This window comes from Lampris incognitus, chromosome 7 (genome assembly GCF_029633865.1).
Source record: "Lampris incognitus isolate fLamInc1 chromosome 7, fLamInc1.hap2, whole genome shotgun sequence".
NCBI classification, from domain to species: domain Eukaryota; kingdom Metazoa; phylum Chordata; class Actinopteri; order Lampriformes; family Lampridae; genus Lampris; species Lampris incognitus.
In genome coordinates this window covers 5,564,229-5,588,968 of record NC_079217.1, presented here as the reverse complement: position 1 = coordinate 5,588,968, position 24,740 = coordinate 5,564,229, and the positions used below count along the sequence as shown (strand labels likewise).

At 43.3% G+C, this 24,740-nt stretch overlaps 1 protein-coding gene across 3 annotated transcripts; it reads right to left on the bottom strand.

Moving 5' to 3' along the window:
- Window positions 1–234: 234 nt before the first annotated feature.
- picalmb (phosphatidylinositol binding clathrin assembly protein b) lies at window positions 235–24,740 on the bottom strand. 3 transcript variants are annotated; one of them, XM_056283026.1, is made up of 22 exons: window positions 24,095–24,740; window positions 16,391–16,533; window positions 16,119–16,194; window positions 15,885–15,987; window positions 15,401–15,494; window positions 15,059–15,170; window positions 12,546–12,652; window positions 12,354–12,395; window positions 10,974–11,059; window positions 10,660–10,783; window positions 10,386–10,519; window positions 8,672–8,772; window positions 8,352–8,504; window positions 7,793–7,876; window positions 7,336–7,428; window positions 6,405–6,515; window positions 3,710–3,832; window positions 3,489–3,519; window positions 3,253–3,352; window positions 3,017–3,076; window positions 2,729–2,833; window positions 2,033–2,294 (listed from the first exon to the last, which is right to left on the bottom strand). In XM_056283026.1, the coding sequence occupies exons 1-22, from the start codon at window positions 24,222–24,224 to the stop codon at window positions 2,202–2,204; spliced, it is 2,205 nt and encodes a 734-aa protein (XP_056139001.1). In that variant the 5' UTR covers window positions 24,225–24,740; the 3' UTR covers window positions 2,033–2,201. The 3 variants fall into 3 exon arrangements, with proteins under 3 accessions (XP_056139000.1, XP_056139001.1, XP_056138999.1); XM_056283025.1 differs by lacking the exons at window positions 2,033–2,294; window positions 7,336–7,428; window positions 7,793–7,876; window positions 8,352–8,504 and adding an exon at window positions 235–1,707; XM_056283024.1 differs by lacking the exons at window positions 7,336–7,428; window positions 7,793–7,876; window positions 8,352–8,504 and having other exon boundaries at window positions 2,036–2,294.

Here is a 24,740-nt window from a genome sequence, read left to right as displayed (position 1 = left end):
GTTTTAAACCTATTAAACTATTAATTTATGTTACGAAACATATGGAAACTAAATTATAAAAGGTGTTATTGTTTATTCAGATTTACAACAAGTTTTCATACGATGCCCCAGTCTAGATGAAGATTTATGTCACCAAGTTGGCTCGGTTTCTGACGTGTCAGTGCCTTAGTAAAGAAAAAGTGTCTATGACAAAGCTAAAAATTTACTTTTATGAATAAAAATGAACAAACCATACCGTGTGGAAGCTGCTCTTTATTTGAAAAAGAAAGAAAAGACCTCAGTCCTTGTCTGCTACACGTCATAATTACATAAAGAAAAATATCTGCGCGACACAAACGCAGAAATTATCCTGAATTAAACTTAGGTAGAGTCAAATCTGATTGAATTGCTTTCATATTTCATACATCTTTCAATTCACTCCCAATGAACAGTCAGTTTTTATATACACAGTGCACCGATCAACAGTGCCCCCACTCCGCCCCGGTTCTCTGGATCTTTATACAATTAATTTACATCAAATCTGTGACCCTTTCTCCCTCCCATCAGCAACAGCCAACAACCAGACTCGCTGTCCTCTCGGCCCACTCTGGCGAGGAAATGGGGAGGGGCAGCTAGTGTAGAAAGATGTGTGCAACATGAAGACAACTCTTTCACATTCAGAGTAAGGGCAGCCATGAATACAGTCCGTGAGTCAATGGCATGCCAAGCTTAAAGCAAAATGGAGCCCACCCCCAGTGTGATGCTTCAGAATCGTGGATGAAATGTCCCCCCCACCCCCCCCAACTAGACAGAAAATTGTTCCATTGCAAAAAACCCTAGGCACAGAATCGACTATATATTGTAAATAACTGACTCATACTTCTAACCACTGCACTTTAAGTACAGTGGAGATCGACAAATCTTTCATCTAGTAAAAACTGTTCTTAACACAAAACTCGGAGAATATTTAGTGCTCTATCATTCCGCTTAATAGGTGTAAATTTATATAATAGCTTTTTTTTAACTCTACCTCTCAATGATACAGTCTGAGATCCATATTAAATGCTGAAGCACTCCCACAGGTGTTCAATGTACTGTAGATTTTACAACAATTTTTCCCCCCAATCTTAAACCAATAATCATAAATAAATACAAACAACACACAAGGAATGTCTACTGTAAACACGGTAAAAAAAGACAAACTAAATGGGTGTAAACGTTATTAGCATCACTACTTAGTGACAGTTAAATAACTGTGGGTAATGGATGACTGAATCAAGAAAGGGAAGGACTCCTCGCCTCTTCCCCCGCCCCTCCCCCCAATCTCCCCTGCCAGGAGAACACCAAACCTTACATCCCACCACAGTATTTCCAAAAATCATAATACCAAGTTTCTCAGCACCCAAGACTTATCTTTACAGATCACACTGTAAAATGGTTGAGGAATCCTTATGGGAACAAGGGGGTGGGGTTAGACAGCAGCATCACTCGACGTCTTTGACAAATTACAGATTAATGGGTGTGAGTCATCTCCAAACGTCCTTTGGACACGGTTACGATGAGACAGTCATTGCACCATTGTGTTCATGACTTGCCTCTGGTTTGGGGGGGAGGGGGGAGGTTGTGTGAACGTTTCTCTGAAGAGTTAGACTGCAACGAGGACAAAGCTTTGCTTCTAAGTGCTTCATCTTCTGAGAGACACCTTCCTTCATTTTACATGAACTGCATCTGTGGGGGAGGCAACAGAGAGCATCTGATGTTGGAATGCGGTTGACCAGTGACTGAAGGAGCTGAAACAGCAGGCTGGAGGCAGTGAGCAACCTATAATTTCTTCAAGTCTAAAACATCCAAAAGTCAAATCAATTGAATTCAGCACCGCCCGCCAGCTGCGTGTGCTAAATGATTCAAGAAAACAGGCCATGGTGTGTGGAATACATATGTTTAAAAATAGATTTCAGCAAAAAAAAAAAAATCGAGTAGCTTGGCAGCAAAAAAAGGTACATAAAGCCTTTGGAAGAGACAACACAAAAGCAACAAAGATATACAGCTTAAGCAAGAAGGAACAAAATAAGGCATCATTAAACCATTGTGAAGACAGCATGTTTGGATATGGAAGATATTTTAAAAAAGAGAGAGAGAAGAAGAAGAAGATTAGCCATCGGGCATGCGGCGCATGCAGGTGCAGCCGCAAGCAAAGAGCATGCTGTACCTAAAGAGACGCTCTACAAGAAATCCTTGAGAGAGAGCTGTGCAAATGGGTCCTGTCCAGGGGCTCGGAGAGGACTCTGGCTGGAAGGACTAGAGGCTGCAGAGGGCTATTTTAGGAGGACGACAGGAAGAAACAGAAGGAGACAGAGTACCAGAGGAGAAGTCAGAGAAAGTCAGTACAAAGAGGGATGAAGAGATTAGTGTTGGGGGGGGGGGGGGGCGGGGGATAGATGTGACAAATGGCGGGTAAAACAAAAAACAAAACAGAGTCGGGGGGGGGGGGACCCAAGGAAACGCAAGGAGAAGGATGAATGACATATTTGACGCTTTCTGCTCCAGATGGTCGAGAGGTCAGTTTTAAACAGTCATCATTGGGTCGGCGCCCACACTGACAATAGGGCTTCGATAATAAATAATTGAGGTTAACAACACAAGTCAACGGACACACTACATCTAAAACTGATACGGCACCAGAGAGTAGCAACAGACATTATCATGCTTGGGTTAGGCACAGTTGTCAGACAGCCATGCATGCACCCACCTGCGCACTGGACACAGAGCCGAAGGGGTTGGGTGGCCTCATCACAGGCTGGGTGTACATCATGGTGGGTGGGTTCATCATCCCCATAGAACCCATCTGTTGAGGCTACAACAGAATATGGGGATCAGTTCAGTGATACAGCACATAACACGCCTTCCAAATTACAATTCAGTATAGTTTGATAGTGTTGGTGACTGTGTGGATTTATGATTGATTAAATTCTAAATAGGGGAGGGGGGGCAACATGTGAGTAGTACCCATACAGAAAAAAACAGTCACAGTACTAACCATGCCATATCCCATCATGCCCGTGGGTGTGGTGGCAGGGTAGGCCATGACTGAGGGAGGCTGCAGAGAAACAAATAGGCCAGTTAGTCCTTTCTACAACAGAAATGATCTTAACTAAAATTAAAACAGGCAGCCTTACATTGTGACAGTAATTAAATCTAGGAGTTAAAAAAAAAGCATAAAAAATGTATATCCCATCATAGAGAGACATGACCACTGCAGTAAAAAGACATCACCATTGAGACAGGATTCCATGTTGTGGTTGGCGCCGCCTTGGGCTGCCAGTTGGTTCCTCCGGTCAGTCTCTTCTCCCCAGGCTGGCTCCAGTGGATGTCACTGAAGATTAACACACTTCATATTAGCACTGCCTTATTACTGCCTCTGAAAGCATGGCCGCAGTGCTGTGGTCGCCACTGTGTTGTAATGCAGCTACTACATACAGTATGGATGGAGGTGAGGGTTGGTCACTTACTTTTTTGCTGTGCCATTTCCAATGCCAAGATCTAAAACAAAATGACATTTTTAGGGCAGTTACTACATGTATATACACAAACATGCGTGTTTTGAGTCAAATTCAGTAGTGCATAGCAGTTTTGTAATATTTCAAACTAAAAACATGTTTTTTTCCCCCCCTTTTCTATGTATATCCTCAAGTAGCGCTAAACATTACAGGAAACAAAGCATAACACTTACTGCCCACTAGGTTGGCCAGGGAGGAGTCAAGGTCATCCGACACCAGCTTCTCTGGCTGCTGACTGGAGGGCAGACCCTGGCTGGAGCCAGCTAGAGTTGGTTTCAGAATACCTCCAGTAATATCTGGGGGGGTGGGGGGTGGAAAGACAAGGGCGTCAGTACCAGGAGATATTAAATAGTTTATGAAGCCCTGAGATGAAAAACAAGACTATTCTATTTATTTTATATTTTGTAATCTCAGGGACAAAATGCGCAATGGTAGAAGGTCGTTTCGGTCCATGTATAAACGGGAACTGAAAAACAGGTCATTTTTTCCCCCATTTTCTGTGACAGAAACTGAAAATAGCAAGAAAACGATAAGATAATGCCTTATTTTTTTATATTATTCCCTGACAGTTTTCCCCCACATGCTGGCTCCCTACCAAACCCACTCCCATTAACTTGAACACACACATTTAGTCAAGGTGGTAATCTCATAGCCGGCCTTGAGTGTAACATTGCGATCACACAGCGGTTACCAACAACATAAATATATGGCGTGTTCATTCGTATTTTGAGCAATTTGCTCTTAAATCAAAGCCTTTTTGCTAGCACCGTCTCAGTTTCCCTGGAAACACCTGGTCTGACCATCACGAACATCAATACAAATAACCGGTGACTGGACTTACACCTCCAAGGACAAACACAAATAATAGCCTACGCTTGACAATCCATGAGTGAGCCTTCTGTAATCACTTTTTCATGAGCTCGTATGTCTACTGTATGTATCATTCATGATGACAGCTTGCATTTATGCCACGTTTACTCAAGTTTGTTCTAGACTTCTAGATGCACGCCTTCAAGAACACTTTTACTTGGGCAATATCATCACCCACAGTCCAACAATAGTCTACCGGCTGACTGAAGTGCTGGACTAGAAATGATCAAGTGAAATTACCCCTGATCATCAACACGGGTGAGATTGGCGGTAGGTAGGTAGGTGTACTGACTCCAATGGTCGAGCAATCGTCCCTGTGTGCAAGTGCCATCTAGCGACCATCTCAAGCAAGTGCAGGCATGGGAACTAGCTCTCAGTGAGAAGCATAAAGATGGACAATGATGTAGGAAAAGAGACTACAGCACAATGTTATTCAGAAGTATAGCCAGAAGTCTAGCCTACCATCCATCACTATAACTATACAACTCTGCTCGGACATGTAACGTCAGTATGTCTTCCTCTTTATCAGTCAACTGACCGTTGTGTCTCTAGACAGGCAGCAAGACACGAGATGGTCGCTAGGTGGCACTTCTTGCACACGAGGACAGCCAAACTTGATCAGGGAATATTTCTAGTCCTGCTCTTCAATCAATCGGTAGGCTATTATTGGAATTTGGGCGATGATATTGCCTAATAGCCGATGTAAACATGTTCTAGCAGGCATACATCTAAAACAAACGTGAGTAAATGTAGCACAAATACAAGCGCTCTCATCGCAAATGAAATATTGATGTACGAGTTCATGAAAAGGTGATTACAAAAGGCTCACTCATGGATTGTCAAGTGTAGGCTATTATTTGTGTTTGTCCTTGGCGATGTGATTCCATTCACCGGTTATTTGTATTGACATTCCAGATAGACAGACCAGGTGTTTCCAGGGAAACAGGGATAGCGCTAGTAAAAAGGCTTTCATTTAAGAGCGAATTGCTCCAAAATATGAACACTCCATATATTTTAATTATATATTTTATTTGGTTGGTAACTGCTGTGTAACCGCAATTGCACTCAAGGGTGTACTGTTTGAGCCGGAGGTGTGGTTACCAGATTGGGGCTACTACCTTCGCTAAATGTGGCTGTTCACATGAAGGGGATTGTATTTGGCAGAGAGCTGGCATGTGGGGGGAAAAAAAGCACAACAGAGCTTCAGATGTATAATATAAAAAAATAAGGCATTTTTTGTTATCGTTTTCTCGCCATCTTATTTTTCAGTTTCTCTCACAGAAAATGAAAAAATTACCTGTTTGAGATTTTCAATATTGGATTAGGAAATGAAAATTCAAGTAACAATTTCTTTATTTTTCAGTTCCTGATTCTGAAAAGAAAAATCAAATGAACGAAATGTACACGGACCAGTTTCCACATTATCTTTGGTCACAGATGAGAAAAACAACATTCTGCTCTGGTGGGAAGCTTCATTTATTAATGCCATATGGCAAAAATACTGGAAGGTACACTGCAGCCTGTTCTTAATATACCAGTGTCCAGCAGAGATTGCAAGATAAGACATGTAGCTGCAGCTGTTTGAGCAACTGAAGTTAGTTTACACCAATATTAAATTTGGACCAAAAATGTCATGTGGGTCATCTCTGTGACATTTTTTTTTATGTTCACCTGGTCACCAATTGAAAGCTGATGGTGGACGTCTGTGACAATCTCATCCAAGTTGTTAAATCACTAATGAGTACTTCATACCCCACAAATCTTTTTTAAATTTCTTTTAAATTTAGCTTGTGTCTAGCGTGACTATTTTGTTGGCTAGGTTGTGCGACTTTTCATTTGACTTACTTTTGTGCCGATACTGGTAAAGTGCTTTAACATAAGATTGGCTGTGATCCTTTGTGTAAAACCAAATTAAGCACTTCCGCTTTATGTATAGGCAAAGTCGTAGATAGACAAATTTAAGAGAGTTTGTAAAAATCTCAAGCTTGATGTCCTCACCATCGGAGTTGAGGCTGTTACTGCCTGTGGCTTTGGCTCCGAAAACTGACTCAAAGTCCACCTGGAGTCCCCCTGATGACTGTTGGGGAGGTGCCTGTGGTGTTGAGTATCCTTCAGAAAGAAATTAGCCGAAAGATTAATTAAAATACCTTAATACAGCTAGACAGTTACAAAGAATGAGATTACAAAAAATATGAAGTACCACTTGCACCATGATGACATTTGAACCCCTTTGACACTGGCCAAAAAAACCCCACCAACATCCACTTTTGGTCAATGTAATATTGACCACCAAAGGTGGATGTTAGCGGGTAATGGATTCGCTACTGCCTCTGTTATATTAGCACATAGCACAATGGTACCATATTAATTCACATCAGAATTAGCAGTCCTAAAAGTAGGCTGAAATTACAGTTAAACTTTTCGGTGGTTCAGCAAATAAAACAATACAACAATATAAGAAGAGGCGAACACCACAACCGTCTCTACAGGGTTGCCTTGTCATGGTGGAACCAATTTTACACTACTGTTGGTGTCAGCTGGTGTCTGTTGATATGATCATTAACCGCATTACTGCCTTACACCCTTAGAGGGGGCTGTTGACTGTCCTTGATGGATATTAAAAATCCGCCACAGTCAGGCCTGAAAATGTGAGTACATGACCAAAGCTTAAGTTGTAATTGGATACCAGCAAGTGTCTGCTGTTGAGAAGTGATTGTCATGTCAAACGTGTTGTTTTACTTGTTTATCAATTCAATTTAGTGACCAAACATTGAGGTATAGGGCGCCATTATTCTCGTGTTGAGTTAATACCACCGGTGTTGTTCTCACACTGTACACCATGGGAAAAGTGCCCAGCACAGACTAACCTCTGGCAGGCCCTTCCCCTACCACGGAGAACACAAATGACAGAGAGCCTCTAGTACACTACCTCTGAATAGACCTGCTACAGTAGAGGGCTCGGTAGGGAAGGGAGCCTGATGTGAGAGGTGCTGAGCAATGGACACTGGGCCACAGAAGGAGTCTGACACGCCACAGGAAGCAGGAAGAAGAAAAGAGAAAAATACCAAAGGAAAAGCATTTCATGGCAGGGCCAGAGAGACAGGCAGGAGACATAGACATAATAGCAATACAGGTAGGAAAAGGAAAGTCACCATATACTGTAAATCATTTATAATCAAATCAATTACTGCGTAGAATTCAATTGATTTTAAAAAAAAGAAAGTTAAAAAGTCAGAATGCTAAAATACTGTAGAATGGGATAGTGGTGACCCTTAGATTTAAAGGTAACGTCAATCTCAAGACAGCGGTGGGATTGAACAGGGTCAGGAGCCTATGTTTGCCGGGACTCAGGAAACATAGGCTGAGATGGTGAGCCATCAAAGTACCTGAGATGGAGTGTTCTATCCGCACTGTGCGTTTGTAATTGGTTGAAACAGACGCGTTTGTGTCAATAAAGGGATTGTAACGATCTGGAGGATCAAAAAGTAGTGTTGGTAAAAGGAAAACAGGTTTCAACTTATACCTCTATAGCACTTTCTCTATTACAGTACAACACAGCACCAAATTGTTAGCATAAGTAGTAAGATGGAATGTAGGAAAGAAGAAATGTAAAGCAGATGTGCGGATGCCCTCAAGACAGCGAATGAGCAATGGCCTGTCTAGCCTCTAACATTGGGGAAATGTAGAATCGTTCTTTTGACTAAACGAAAGAAGAAGAAAAAAAACTTTGGGCCAATCCAGATTTGCATGAACTGCAATACTGTATATTGTAAAGACAGAGGATAATGGCTGGCATCCAGCCTTTTGAGAGACGGCTTATTAACGGTAAAACTACAGAAAATGTGACAGACGCATACAAGCTAGACATGTTTTGTGAACCGGCGATTACAGATGCATGAGACAGTGAGACGAGACATTTGAGGAGATACAAAAATGAATCATTACCACCAAACATTTCATGACCGGATGTCCTAGAGGAAAAGCTAACACCGTCTGAGGACACAACAGGTAAGTGAGCGGCATCGACAACGAGTTTTGAGAGGAAAGGGTTAAGGTTTGGCATGGAATCATCTCCAGCTTCAGCAGAGGTGAAAGGATCTAGGCAGGCAGGGGAAAAGAAAGAGACAGACAGACAGACAGAAAGAGGAAGAAGGCAGACAACAGAATCAGACAAATGTTAAGAGAAGAACAGCATGCAGAACAGGTCTTGAAAGTACTAGACATCGGTTAATTCCAGAGGTCTTGGTATCAAGATGCCCCCTCACCTGCCCAGGCTGTTGCCACAGGAAGTCCTGATGACCCAGACTGCATGGAGGGCTGGAAAGTAGATTGCAGGTCAAACAGGTCACTCTCCATCTTCAGAGCACTGCAAACAGAAGGCCAATATTGACATCAATATCAGACATTGAATTTCAAGAAAGTATACAGTGTCAAGATTGACAGGCGAATGTGGAGGGAATCCGAGGTAAACACAAAATTGTTCGCACGCACACACATACACACGAAGAAAAAATGTTCCATTGTACTCATGTGTATGATGTGCATTTCACTTATGCAAGGACACTTAAATTTCTCCCCAATTGTACTTGGCCAATTACCCAGTTCTTCCGAGCCGTCCAGGTCGCTGCTCCACCCCCTCTGCCGATCCGGGGAGGGCAGCAGACTACCACATGCCTCCTCCCATACATGTGGAGTCACCAGCTGCTTCTTTTCACCTGACAGTGAGGAGTTTCACCAGGGGGACATAGTGTGGGAGGATCACGCTATTCCCCCTAGTTCCCCATCCCCCCTGCACAGGCGCCCTGACTGACCAGAGGAGGCGCTAGTGCAGCAACCAGGATACATACCCACATCTGACTTCTACCTGCAGACATGGCCAATTTTGTCTGTAGGGATGCCTGACCAAGCCGGTGGTAACATGGGGATTCGAACCGCCTTCCCCGTGTTGGTAGGCAACGGAATAGACCACTACACTACACGGACGCCCATAGTAGTGTCCATCTTAACACTGGAAATAGTAAAGGGATTAAGCTGCAGTCATTTAGTTGTCATTCAAACTTTTTCCTAAATGGAGTTGAAGTCTTTAGCGTTGATGGCAGGCTCCAGCTGCAAGCGAGTGCCTGGGGCTTTTAAATATCAGATTCTTAAAGTCCAGATGCCAAGCATATCCATTAAAACGTGAAAACGTGTGCGAGTCTGGGCTAGGATTCCCAACTCTCAAGGACTGGCCATTAGAATCAATGTGTTTACAATGTCTCCCAGAACACAGAAAACTCAACGTGGGATGATTTGTTTGACTATGCATGAGTGAACGTTGTTTGTAAAACATGTATACACGAAGCTGGACTATTATTTTGACAAAGTCACTGAAATAGCACTTTGAACGAACACATTAACCTAAATATACTCCTTTAAGAGTTAAATAATTGGAAGATGGGTGAATGCCCTGATGACTTTAAGACCTGACGTAAACAAGACAGAGGCATGATATCCAACTTGCTGTCCGTAGTCTCAGGCTTGCTCAGGAATTCAGACCGTCACTGAATCCAACAAACTGTTTTTGTCGGTCATAGTGGTAATTCAGATGGTTGTTTATGAAATGGGTTATATAGCTGTCTACCCAAGTTAAGGTAATCACCCCCTGCCCCCCCTTTATGGTATTCATCGTTTACTCTGGTTTTTAGTTGTTTGTGTGTGTGTGTGTGTGTGTGTGTGTGTGTGTGTCTCAGTGGCTACAGCGTCACGATGAGGGGCCTGTGTTTTGTGTGTGACTCACCTATGGCATAAGATATGCTGTTAGAGAGAAATGTGAGGTCAAGTAGCCAGAAAGAAACCCCTAGTTTGCTATTATGGGGTCAAATATAGTACATTTTACAAGTATCTGCACGATTAAGCATGCAGTATAGACAATGAAGGCATAACTACAAAACTGCTCTATAACAACAAACACAAAACTGTTCTCAGAAAATTGAGCAGTACCCATTAGAGCAGCTGGGCGTGGAGAAGAGGTCTATTGCTGGTGCTGTGCTGATAGTGCCCCCAGTGGTGGAGATCGGTGATGTGTCCGTAGTGGCAAAAGAGGGTCGCTTTGAGAGCTCCTTCAGCCTTTGTTCCTGGGTAGAAAAAGTCAAATAGAAGACATAGGCGCTACAGGAAACGTGAGAGGAGAAAATATTCATTGTGGTATGGAAGGATTTTTCCCCCCCTCCTTTTTTCTCCAAACCCCCCCCCCCTCAAAAAAAAGCATTTCTACCTTCAGAGTTTTGAGACGGGCTTGCTCCTCTTCAAGAGCTGCCTGTTTTTCCCGCTCATCTACTTTAGTGAAAGACATTCCTGTGCTTGCAAGTGACGAGACTGCATTTGACAGAGTACTGGCCCTGAAGGTAATGCACGTAAATAAATTAATTCACAATGCAGCGTAGGCAGCACTATTAACTGTTAAACATTTAAATTTTTATAAGGATGTAGAAAAGAGGGGTCCTAAAATCAAGGAATAAGGATCATCTGGCAATGATATTACTGACTAGACAGAAAACAAGCTAATGAACATCTTGAAGGTGAACCTACCGGCTGGCAGCAGTGGAGTCTTTTACCTTCTTGCCCTCTAATGAGGCCAAATGCTGCTCCAGAGCTTCTAGGAGGCTACTGGGAGCCTGTCATGACATAAGACACAGAGTCAGCACATGGCTGATATACAATAAAGCTTTAATCTGCATGGACATCAAGAGCATCTAAGTCAGTGGTGGGCAAACAGGCCTTCTAGAAGAGAACACTTGGCACCACACTTAACACCCTATCTTAGCCTACATGTAGCCATCCTACTCGTATCATTTTTTTTCTTTTTTAGGAGGACTGGATTTAAATTTTGCTCCTGCCATTACAAATTTGTGCATAATAGTAAATGTGATTTGCAATAGGATGGACAGCACTGCACTACAAGTTGCCCGCCACTGATTGATGACTGCATTCCAGCTGACAAGCTATCTCAGATGAGTGCGAGTAACACCTGTGTGAGATGACACACCACAGCACTTTCAACAACCCGTGTGGCATTGTTGAACTGACCATATCTAAAGCACAACAGGGCAGCCATTTTGGATGAGCTACACAGATTTACACCTCATGTGACAAAGTGAACGTCATTTACCACAGAGAGAGTTTTTTCCTTCAACTGTTTTCACCACGATGTAGGAGACAAGAGTCAGAGCAGAAGCATGCAAAAGACAATACTAGAGCAAGTCACAGACACGGAAAGAAGAGTGAGATGATAGTACTTACACAAACTGTGAACTAAAGTGGGGAAGATAAGGGAGAATACAGAATATAAAGGTGGTGACAGAGGGGAATGTTATCAACTTCATTTTAACCCATATCCCCCACTGCACAACAGTTTGTGCACATTCAAAAACTTATTAGGGCAAGTTAGGGAAGGTTCTTAATATATGCTGTGACTGGACTGCGATCACAGCTGGCCATGTAATCTTCGGACTTAACACCTTTATTTGCTGTAGAAAGAAGGTCAAGTAGGAGAGGGAAAAGAATTAGAAAGCGAAAAAAGACAGGAAGAAGAAATAGAAGAGAAAGCTATGGCAGAAGACAAAGAAGGAGAAGGAAAAGAAGGCCTGTCTTGGGAACATGCGCTAGAACGACATCATGCAGCGTCTTATCTCAAAGAACATCTGTGCAGGGTGGAATATATATTGTTGGACAGGGTGACAAAGCTGATTTGAAAAAAAAAAAAAGAGGTGTTAGACCCTGAATAGAAAAGCGACAAGGCAAAAGACAAAGTAAGAGTGAGAGAGAGTGTGGTGTAATGGCCATTCTTCCTTTTATTGAGGAGACAAAAATAAGAGGGTGTACACTTTCTTTGTGCAGAGAGCTTGATTTTTGCCAAGTGTCCTTCCAGACCACCCTTCTCAATCTGAGCTCGATAGCATCAGCGCTTACCTGTGAGAGGTCTGGGATGTCTCCTCGATCAATTCCCACTTGCTGTCAAAATGGAACGAGAACCCAAGTTAAAGCAGCATACCTAGCCATGCAGTTTATGCATATCTTACTGCATTAGCTAGCCTTAGAGTTACTGTACATACTAGTTGTTGCAAGTCTGAAAGGCAAGGAGAGCATCAAGTGGAAAATTACCTCTGCTACTTTGAGGAACTCTGATATCCGGGTCATTCGAGTGAGAAACTTCTTGTAGATGTCCAAGCCTTCTTTACACTGAGTCTTTTTCATGTCAAAGTATTTCTCTGTGGTTGGATGGAAATATATTGTTGTGAAAGGATGATGGATATATTTTGGTAAAGAGCTTATGAGATAAACCCAGAGAACATTCATAGTGGATATGTAATCTACATTTCACATTTGCCATTAAAATGAGGCTGTGCTGGTGTTTTTACATGGTTCAGCTACTCTATGGTTTTAGCCCATTTACTACAAACTGTGTACATACAGTCCATCCAAAAAGTATTCACATCCCTTCACTTTCCCCACATTTTGTTATGTTACAGCCTTATTCCAAAATGGATTAAATTCCTTTTTTTCCTCATCAATCTACACACAATACCCCATAATGACAAAGTGAAAAAGGTTTGTAGAAATGTTTGCAAATTTATTAAAAATAAAAAACTGAAATATTGGATGTACATAAACATTCACACCCTTTGCTATGACGCTCAAAATTGAGCTCAGGTTCATCCTGTTTCCACTGATCATCCTTGAGATGTTTCTACATCTTGATTGGTGTCCACATCTAGTAAATTCAATGGATTGGACATGATTTGGAAAGGCACACACCTGTCTATATAAGGTCCCACTGTTGACAGTGCATGTCAGAGCAGAAACCAAGCCATGAAGTCAAAGGAATTGTCTGTGGACCTCCGAGACAGGATTGTATTGAGACACAGATCTGGGGAAAGGTACAAAAAAATTTCTACAGCTTTGAAGGTCCCGAAGAGCACAGTGGTCTCCATCATTCGTAAATGGAAGAAGTTTGGATCCACCAGGACTCTTCCTAGAGCTGGCCGCCCAGCCAAACTGAGCAATCGGGGGAGAAGGGCCTTGGTCAGGGAGGTGACCAAGAACCCGATGGTCACTCTGACAGAGCTCCAGCGTTCCTCTGTGGAGATGGGAGAACCTTCCAGAAGGACAACCATCTCTGCAGCACTCCACCAATCAGGCCTTTATGGTAGAGTGGCCAGACGGAAGCCTCTGCTCAGTAAAAGGCACATGACAGCCTGCTTGGAGTTTGCCAGAAAGCACCTAAAGGACTCTCAGACCATGAGAAACAAGATTCTCTGGTCTGATGAAACCAAGATTGAACTCTTTGGCCTGAATGCCAAATGTCACATCTGGAGGAAACCAGGCACCTCTCATCACCTTGCTAATACCATCCCTACAGTGAAGCATGGTGGTGGCAGCATCATGCTGTGGGGATGTTATTCAGCGGCAGGAACTGGGAGACTAGTCAGGATTGAGGGAAAGATGAATGGAGCAAAGTACAGAGATCCTTGATGAAAACCTGCTCCAGAGTGCTCAGGACCTCAGACTGGGGCAAAGGTTTACCTTTCAACATGACAACGACCCTAAGCACACAGCCAAGACAACGAAGGAGTGGCTTCGGGACAAGTCTGTGAATGTCCTTGAGTGGCCCAGCCAGAGCCCAGACTTGAACCCCATTGAACATCTCTGGAAAGACCTGAAAATAGCTGTGCAGCGACGCTCCCCATCTAACCTTACAGAGCTCGAGAGGATCTGCAGAGAATGGGAGAAATACCCCAAATATAGGTGTGCCAAGCTTGTAGCTTCATACCCAAGAAGACTTGAGGCTGTAATCACTGCCAAGGGTGCCTCAACCAAGTACTGAGTAAAGGGTGTGAATACTTATGTACATGCAATATTTAAGTTTTTTATTTTTAATAAATTTCTACAAAACCTTTTTCGCTTTATCATTATGGGGTATTGCATGTAGATTGATGAGAAAAAAAAGGAATTTAATCCATTTTGGAATAAGGCTGTAACATAACAAAATACGGGGAAAGTGAAGGGGTGTGAATACTTTCTGGATGCACTGTACATTACTCCCAAAGTGTTTTCAAAAGAATGCAATACTTTACGTTTTTGAATAATTATTTGATTTCCCCATTTTCTTTCATTTAAACATTGAGGTGATAAATGCTCCTTAAAATTCTCTGGCTAACATTTCTATCACCATGAAGATGTCACTGATGTTTGAATTTCATTTGCAGAAACAATCCGTTTTCCAGGGACCTATTTTCGGGCAGAGACATACGATCTGCTGTCCGATTGTCTTCAAACGTGGTGTGACACACTGGACAGCCTCTCAAATCAATCCACACCTTCAACTTTTTATCACGCAATGATAACTTTAACAAAAAAATAAGACGATAAATACAAACAAGCAAGTTTCAAGTCTCTAACATACTGACATGAAGGGAAACCAATGGCCCAGAAGGTAGGAAAAACATTCTAAAACCCAAGCATGCAGTTGCTTTGGGCAATGGCTAGCAGAAATGTAAAAGTATACATTATTTGTAGTAAATGGGCAAAAAAGAGCAAAAACACTAGGAAGGCCCTATGAGACACAAACTACAAGGCTACTGAGGACGAGTAGTGAAAAAGATCGAGGTAGTTACCGAGCAGGTTGATAATGCCTTCATTGTAAGCAGCAAAGAGCCTGATGGAGTCCTTGAAGAGCAGCATGAAGGCAGCATTGATGACTCCATTAGTGAGCTCATTGGCATTAACCTGAAAGAAGACATTTGCAAAGTTTACCTAAAGGCCAAGCGTTAATCTACTTCAAGTACTTTTATTTCTCTTCATAATTGTTTTTTTTTCTTCCATAGCCATGCTGCTACTGAAATAAAAAAAAGAAGGGTCATAGGCAGACTAAGCCTGAATATAATCTGCAGACTCCAGACGAGCTCGTGTACATCACCCAAGCAGCCAAGCTACGGGTGGCTCGACCTTAAACTCACATTGAAATCGAGGAGGGCGTCCATCTGGTTCTGAATAATGGGGATGGTCTTCAGCAGCTTCTCTGTATTCATGGTCCTCATCACACCGTCCACTCTGTATGGACACACACGGCGTGTCAGAGGGGGACAGAGGGAGAAGGTAGATTGAGAGAGAGAGAGAGAGAGAGAGAGAGAGAGAGGACGAATCAGTGCTGCTCATTAAGCATGTTAAGAAACAGGCTCTTGTGACTTCCATTGTACAGCTCATTTTACTCTACGACTGGAGTCAAAGGCACTCGAGCATTCAAACTGACAGACGTTTCATTTCATTTTCTATGAATATCTCAGCTTTTTCAGCAGATATTCTGTGGTTCAGCAGTGTACAAATTAAAGCCGAGTGGTGGATGGAGAAATTAAATTTGGGAGAAAAAAAAAAATATATATACATATATACACACTGGAGGTATAATGTTAATATTACAAATTAGACTTATAACGTCCTTACCCTCTCTTTACTTTAGTGAAGTCAAAGGCAACTTGTCTGTATGAAACGGCTTTCTCATTCAGATATCGGCTATATCGCCGAATGAATGTAGACATGTCATAACCTGGGAAAGAAGGGCAGGGGTAACAGCAATGTACACAAATCCACCAGAACACAATATTTTATTCATTAAAAACGCATGAGCCGAGAAAAACTTGGGGTCAAAGTCAACAGTAAGCAAAAGTGACATTTTACCTTGTAAGCCACTTTTATCCAAAAAGTTACTGAGGTTGAAAAGTGTATTCCTTGAAGCCAAGTACTGCACAAAACGCTGTATGGAGAGGAAAGTTTTTTTAACCAAAGGACTTCACAACACTAATTGTTTGTTGCACTTGTATTTACAAATGAGCAGTGCAGCTGGTTATGTAAATATTCCAGCTAATCTGAAGTCGAGTTTTATCATTTCTTACAGGGTATATCCATTACACAGCACGAGATATAGGAGATTACATACTGAAAAAGCTCACCTCATTTCCATAGACCATAAGGTGGTGTGTGGTGATAAGTGACTTAAAGACCACCACCCAGCTGGTGTTGGTGGTCCTCTCGAACAGTGAGTCAGCCAGTTGGGGAATGTTCACGTTCATCTCATTGGTGCAATGGATCAAATCTGGAGGGGGAAGCATTAGTAATGTCATAAGTAACATCGATCACATTGTAAGATGGTAGATGTTATAGTAATGCAATGGAATTCAGTTATTCATTCTCTATCCACATAATATTCATAGTCGCAAGAGTTGCTGGAGGCGTCCCCAACAAACATTGGGCAAAAGGCGGGAAGATATCCTGGACAAGTTGCCAGTTTATCACAGGGCCCACTCAAACCATCCATACCTTTGGGCAATTTCCTATTCATAACAACATGCATGTCTTTGGACCGTGAAGGGAAACTGGAGCAAATCAATGCACAAAGATGGAAAGAACATATAAACGTCACAAAAGAATAACTGGGTTCAAACTAAAGACCCTCTCACTGTGCCACACACTAAGCCGCTTTGACATCCAGCGAGTTGGAAAGAAAAATCGTTACAAAAAAAAAAATCAATACTGTCATAAAAGATTATTTTGATACTAATCTGTTTATAGTGGTATTGCTTTTAACAGAGCTAGAGACCTCAACTCCTATTAAGTTACTCAAAGCATGCAGTCTTGTAAAAAGCAACTGAACATGTTACTGCATGGTGCAGGAAGCACAGAGCCCCAAGATTTTCCCATGAGGCAGTACACAATATTTACAACACGGAGGAGGAACCGTTTTAACCTACAATTTTATTAAGGGTGGCAGTAACGGGGGCATCCGGGTAGTGTAGCAGTGTATTCCGTTCCCTACCAACACGGGGCTGCTGGTTCGAATCCCCATGTTGCCTCCGGCTTGGTCGGGCATCCCTACAGACACAATCGGCCATGTCTGCGGGTGGGAAGCCGGATGTGGGTATGTGTCCTAGTCGCTGCACTATCACCTCCTCTGCTCAGTTGGGGCGCCTGTTCGGGAGGAGGGGGGACTGGGGTGGAATAGCGTGATCCTCTCACGCGCTACATCCCCCTGATGAAACTCCTCACTGTCAGGTGACAAGAAGCAGCTGGCGACTCCACATGTATCGGAGGAGGCATGTGGTAGTCTGCAGCCCTCCCCGGATCAGCAGAGGGGGTGGCAACCGGGACGGCTTGGAAGAGTGGGGTAATTGACTAAGTGCAATTGGGGAGAAAAGGGGGAGGGGTGAAGAGGAAAAAAAAGGGGGGTGGCAGTAACACTGAAATAGTGAAGAAAGTAGGAAGCAATCTTTAGTGACAGTAATATTGATGGTATCATACCCAGCACCATCCAGTTATGATTGTGTATGAAGGGGAGGAGTCTGTTCAAGTCCAATTACTGGATAGATCAATTGAAATAAGCAAACCTGAACATGTACTCATGACTGGTTTCACTGTGGACGATGTGCCAGTAAGATCACGTGCACTCACAGCTACAGCAGCAGGCAATGCTTTGCCTGTCAAAATAGCATCATGTACACACATTCAAATTTTAAGGGCGAGACAAATCTGATCTGACACATGAAAATGCTTGTACTTATAAAGCTATACTGAAAACAATTGAATTTTTGTTTTGAGTTTGACATGCCCTCAAATGGAGCCACAGCTGGATTCATTTAGGACTAGGGATGGAACGATATAAGATAATAATAATAATAAAAACACTCACGAAAAGCTGACGGTCACAAATTTCAACTATTGGGATAATCGTGAGTTTATGTGCTGTAAACCTTTTACACTCGCGCATCTGCTGCTGACAGAGCTGGTAATCAGCGCAGAGTTTGGACTGTACTCCATGTCTAACTCCGAAGATGTTTATCCTCTTTTTTTCCTTGTCTTTTCTGCACAATTAGGCAAGTGTTTCTTCTGTTCGTTGGCCGATTAGTGACTGTCCTGCCGTTTTTGCGAAGGAATGGCATTCCCCAAGTCCCTACCTCCGTCCATCAGGCATGGGATCCAGATAGTCCCGCCGGAGCCCAGTGTGACGATGGAGGTGGTTTTGTTGGGTGTAAGACAGCAAGTTGTAATTGTGCTTAACTGCTGGGTGTTTGCGAGAGTCATCTGGTCTTGGTTTGTTTTTACTTAAAAAGGATGTTCACCCGTGTTACCTCCAGCTTGGTCGGGCGTCTCTACAGACCGAAATGGCTGTGTCGGCAGGTGGGAAGCTGGATGTGGGCATGTGTCCTGGTCGCTGCACTAGCGCCTCCTCTGGTCAGTCGGGGCACCTGTTCAGGGGGAGGGGGAACTGGGGGGGATAGCGTGATCCTCCCATGCGCTACGTCCCCCTGGTGAAACTCCTCACTGTCAGGTGAAAAGAAGCGGCTGGCGACTCCACATGTATCGGAGGAGACGTGGTAGTCTGCAGCCCTCCCCAGGTCGGCAGAGGGGGGTCGAACAATGACCAGGACAACTCAGAAGAGTGGGGTAATTGGCCAAGTAAACTTGGGGAGAAAAAAGAAAAACAAAAAGGGGAGGGAGGGGGGGAGAGAAAGCCACAAAAAAAAAAAAAATAGAAAAGAGGATGTTCACTACTAGGTTAAAACCCGAGTATACGGCTGGACCGGGACTACATTTACAAAGTGGCTGTTTTTTCTGAATTATTTTTAAAAAGTGGCTGTTCTGACAGCAGCTGTACAGGACAGCAGTTTTCAAACCCTGATTATTTATAATTAAATAGTGCCAATTTGTTTTTTATATGAAATAATTACCTGGCTACAGTCACTGCTGAAATGATCACTGGAAAGTCTGGGCGTGACACTCCTTATAAATGCACTTCATTTACCACCAACTCTCGGAAGACACCAATAATTTTCACTCTAAACGGCGTGTGGCTATTAGCGCCGGTGTTTGTGAATTGGACTTTTTTTGCAATGAGGCGCTTCAGTAGTCTCCACAAGCAGCAATATAGTATGTTCGTTAGCACGAGAACCGCTGCGCCAATTCACGGCCAACAGGGACACTCCCTCTTCCGTGTTTACCATCGACGTCGTGAGTTGGCTAACCAACCGTGTAACTTCAGTGACGTCGTTGGTCGCCGCTAGCTGGAACCATCGGTCACTGGATCCAGCAGCCCAATCATGTCAAACTGATACTCAGTCAGTCACCCCATGATCACTCTAGTCAATCAGTCAAGGACATTCTGAAATCTGCTTCGGACCGTCAGACAATCTTGAGATCTAAAAAATTCCATGGGTGTGGAAGAACAAATTTGTACGCACGTCCATATAAATGATTGATGAATGAGGCCCAATGTTGACAAAGAGAAAAATATAGCATCACCGAAGACAGCATGACCCACCTATGAAATAGATAGTACATTTGTACCAGGCTACTACTTATATTCAATACATGCTGTGAATGTATAGTTTGGTGCTGTTCTGGTGTGACTACACCACTCAAGTTGTCTACAACATAGCACACCACAGTCACAAGGTTTAAACCCTATTCATTCTTACATATCTTTTTAACTACTGTGAAGGGATTCAGCACCACACATGGTAAAAACATGGCTAGAATACAGATTATTGAATAGAAATATTGATTATTAAATAGACATCACTAATAAACTATTTTGCTATAGTTTGGTCTCTGTGTCTTCAGTGAGCACAATACTTAAACTGTTACAGTACTTACTTTATATCCTTTTAATATTTTCTTTTACAAATACAGGAAGTAGCCAGTTCACATCCTCAGAACTACCTTTGATGAACAGTGGGGGGGCATTCAAAACGTCCCCAAGACTTAAAGACCCAAACTAAAAATCCAGTATTTGGACTCATGCTTTTGTTTGCCATAGAACATTACATGGTATTCGTTAAACTGTCAGCAGTAGCAATAAATCTACAGAATGGTTATGGTGAGTGATAAAGACCATTTGCATTCAAACAGGACTTCATTTAGGATCCGACTGCCTGAACTTAATAAAGCTGCTATGCCATACGGATTCTCTTTCCTTTTCCCCCCAGGATGGGTTCACAGTTGCATTCAATAAATCCACTGAAAATTCAAAACCCCGAATCAAAGATTTTTCTAAACCCTAACAAAACAGAAAAGGCTGATTTAATAAACAACGCCACCTCACTATACAATAACTATACACTCTCAGTGCCACTGTACAGTGTAATGGATAATACTGAAAAATGTAGTACTATTAATAACAGCCAAGACACACTGATTAATCCAGTCACAATAAACTAAAATAAGTTAATGTAATATTTAAATAGTCATTTCCAAAACCTTTTTGTGTTACAGTCATATAACCCAGAACCATCAACTTACATTCAGTGTAATCAGGGATCTACAGTATAATCTAGTCTCTGTGAGACAAAATACTTAGACAGTATCAATGTATACTGTCAAATACTGGTGAACCATGGCTGCAATAGACCGACATACAGTGATATGCAATAAGATATCAACCATACATAATGTGTCTCAGATCAAGGCTCTTTCTATAGCTGAGACACACATTCATCATCCTTAAGTGATGCTAGCCGGAACAGCCAGGCCAGGGGTGCTAAAATCCCTGCCATTCACAGCAATAACCCAGCTGACAGTGTAATTTGGCCTCCCTTTCTGCCCTATATTTGACTGTTTTCAAAAAAAGAAAAAAAAAGGGGGGGTGCTAAGTAGGACAGGATAACCTTCCAAAGAAACAGCAGTTATCATGGCTGGCTGAATTACCAAGAGAAGATATGGAGAAGAGATGAAGGGAGGAAGAGACATATGGGGGAGGGGGAAGCCCTAACCGCATTATCATGTTATGTTGCAAGAATTACACCAACTATTTACAACAGTTTGCAATACAATTTACTGACGGCAATTTATTCATGGTGCACAGGTTTATTAATGTATTGCATTGTGCACCAGTTTATCCATGGTGTTGCTTGATATCACCGCAAGTTGATATTTTGCAATAACACGGTTCAGAATTAGAGCAGTGTCAAGAACTGGGCCTGCTCTGTTTTCCACACTTCTTCCACCAAAAAGGAGTACAAAGTATTTTGTTAACAGTATACCAATAATTCTTTCTAGCCTGTTGAATTTGTCAGAGGAAATCTGTTCAAAAATGTTGAGTGGAAAAAAGAAAGAAAAAAAGGATCCACCTAAACTTCACCAACTCACTTCCATGGCCTACACCCACATGATGTTGACATCAAAAAGCCTACTTCATACTTAAGCAAGAACAAGGGGATAATATTTCATCATGACTTTCTTTACTGCGAGAGATGAGAGGGGGTGAATCTCACTCATGGCGCACTCATCTCGTCTCAGGAGGGTACACCTGGGCAGCACAACAGGTGTGGATTAAGAAAGGGCCAATCTTCATGTAGACCAAAACATTCACCTCATGTAATAAGACTGTCAACAAAGAAATCCATTTACTGCAATATTTCTCTTTCAATATTAATATCTGGAAAGCACAAAGGCCCAGAGGCCACTGCTGTGGGTCTGACACGTAAAATAGTAGCCAATAACCATCTTGATTCTTTGGAGCAACACTATGGCCATTTTGCAGTGCTACTATTACAACTAAGAAGCTCTGATGTTTGGTCCTCATTAAGAAATAAATGTTGACTAATTTAGGCTACCCAGTTGGAAATTTACTGTTGCACAAGTGTAATCAGAATCAGAATACTTTATACATCCCTGAGGGGAAACTGGGTACAATTTAAGTAGAGTGACCAGACTTGTTTCCATTACGAAAGCATCTTACTATGACCGCACGAGTAAAAAAAAAAAAGTTTTATGCATAAATAAAGGAAGTTCTGGGTGATATGGAAAATACTGCTACAATATCCCTACAGCAATCATGGGGAATAATATCACATGGTAGACATCACGGTATAGCTGCTTCTATATGCAAAAATACCATGTTTAGGAATCCAGCTGTGGTCATTCACACTCAGCTGCTTAGCCATTCAAAACTATTCAAATAATACTCCCCCAAATATTTCAGGCCTCCTTTTGTGGGAAATTTAGATCACAGATTCCAAATTATCAACGTCAATTTGGATGGCAAACCTGTGTATCATGATACGACAGTGTTCAAACCGTGACACAACACCACCGAAGGGCGATAAACGATAATACCAAATGCCTGCTCGGCCCTACAGTCAAGGTATACATAGGAGCCTACTTGACGTCCGTAGAGGAAGAAACTTCCAACCCAAGGCGTCTTACTCCACCGGAAATGGCCAAGCTACCTTAACGACCTCTTGCATGTCCAAATACACCGTATGTTCTGCACAGCTCATTGTGTCGCCCCCCGGCTACACCGCTGTATCGTCTCAGGGCATCATGGAAGTGGGCGAGCTGTGGGCATATCACGTTTCACATCTGGGTTTAAAAGCTCCTGGCACGGGGGGGGGGGGGGGGTCACTGAATCAATGACGCCCGTTAAGAGGCGCATTTAGAAACCCAAACAGAAGGGCTGCAAGCGTCTCGAAACTTTTAATCGAGGCCTATAAAAGGGGGGGAGGTCCCGGGGGGGGGTCCCCCAGCAGCTAACCCTGCTTGTTGAGCTCCACGCTGTCAAGAGCCGTCCCCCATTTATGCTGGGTAAACACTCCAGCAGCTAACGGCTCACAGGCGGCGATGGAGGACAGACACACGAGTCATTATTATAAACAAAAGGAAGCCAATCAATAGATCAGTGTTTGAGAAGGCGGTGAAAGCTAACGCCGAGTGGATAAACCGCGGGGAAGCTACGCTGTGGCGTTATATTTGCCCGTCTTTCCCCATCTCTGATCCCGTCCCTGCCATTTTACCACAAGCGCCCGCCCGCCCGCCACTGAGCGAAACGGGGTTTATTTGAGAGGACCCTGTCGTAGCCTAGCCTAGCCTAGCATAGCGCAGTGTTTCTCAACCGGCGGGGGTCCGCGGACCCCTAGTGGTCCGTGGTGTAATTGCAAGGGGTCCGTGAAAATAAAATATCTTAAAAAAAAAGATCCTGTGACATTTATAGAAATAGGATTATTTTACTCACATGTGACTGAGACCTTTATCTACCTAAACTATAAAGGGTAACGGGACTTTTTCCTCTAATTACATCTGTTGCACAAGTGTAATTTATTGTATTTTAATAAGAGATCTCGCTCCCGTTTGCATTGTTAAAAGTTAGTGCACAGAAATTCTGTTGTTACATATATCTGAAAGTTACTGAATACATATTCTGTTTTGTTACATATATCTGAAAGTTACTGAATACATATTCTGTTTTGTTACATATATCTGAAAGTTACTGCATAAGAATTCTGTTTTCTTAACTATATCTAAGTTACAACTGAAAGGTCTTATTTTTGCCCCAAAGAGTGAATAAATGCTATAATGCAATTTAAAATGCGGTTTCTACTGTTTCTATCAAACTGCAACCCCCCTCCCCCAAGATCAGGTGGAGGGGTCCTCAGGGTAGATCAAAAATACGCAGGGGGGTCCAGGACCCCAAAAAGGTTGAGTACCACTGGGTACCGTAGCCTAGCCTAGCATAGCTTAGCATAGCCTAGCATATCCCGAGGCTTCGAGGCCTTGCGACAACCGTCGCCCCGACTCGGCGAGTACGCGGCGACGGCGTCGCCGACACCTCCGACGGGCGGTGGGTCGGTGGGCGGGTGGGTCATGACGACATAAGAGATACTCACAATCCAAGTGTTTCTTTTTCGGGCCCATGATTTCGTGCGTGGTGGCCTTGCATACGGTTTTGGACACGGCGGACCCGGTCACGCTGTGCTGGGCTGCCGTTATCCTGTCCGTGATGCTCTGCCCCGACATCTTCTCCTCTGTATCGGAGTAACAAAAGAAATTCGGGACGTTTTCTCTTCAGCCGATCTCCTCCTCCACCTCCTCCACCCCCCAAACGAGGCGAGGGTGTAACGACGCCGCGCGAGCCGGAGCTCCCCTTCCCCCGACTTTCTCCCCTTCCGCGGAAACCAGAGCGGAGAACGGCGCCGCGGAGAGCCCCGAAATGTAACCAAGAGAACCCCCCCAAAACAAACAACAGACAGCGGCTCCTGTTGTCGCTAATCTCGGCCGGCCTCGCCGCGGACGCTTAACTCGGGAGTCCGCCCGGAATTACAGCGAAATGTCACAAAGACGTGACGTCAAGGCGCGCGGCGCGAACGTCCACTGAGCTGACTCATTTCAACCCGCCTCTCCGCGAATCTCTCAGCCCGGTTCTGGCGCTCCGGGTCCGGGTCTGTCCGTCCGTCCGTCTCGCCGGGCGCCGCTCCTGCTGGCTTTAAAGGACTACAGGCGCGTCAGGGAAATGGCGGGCCTGCCTGCGCTCGC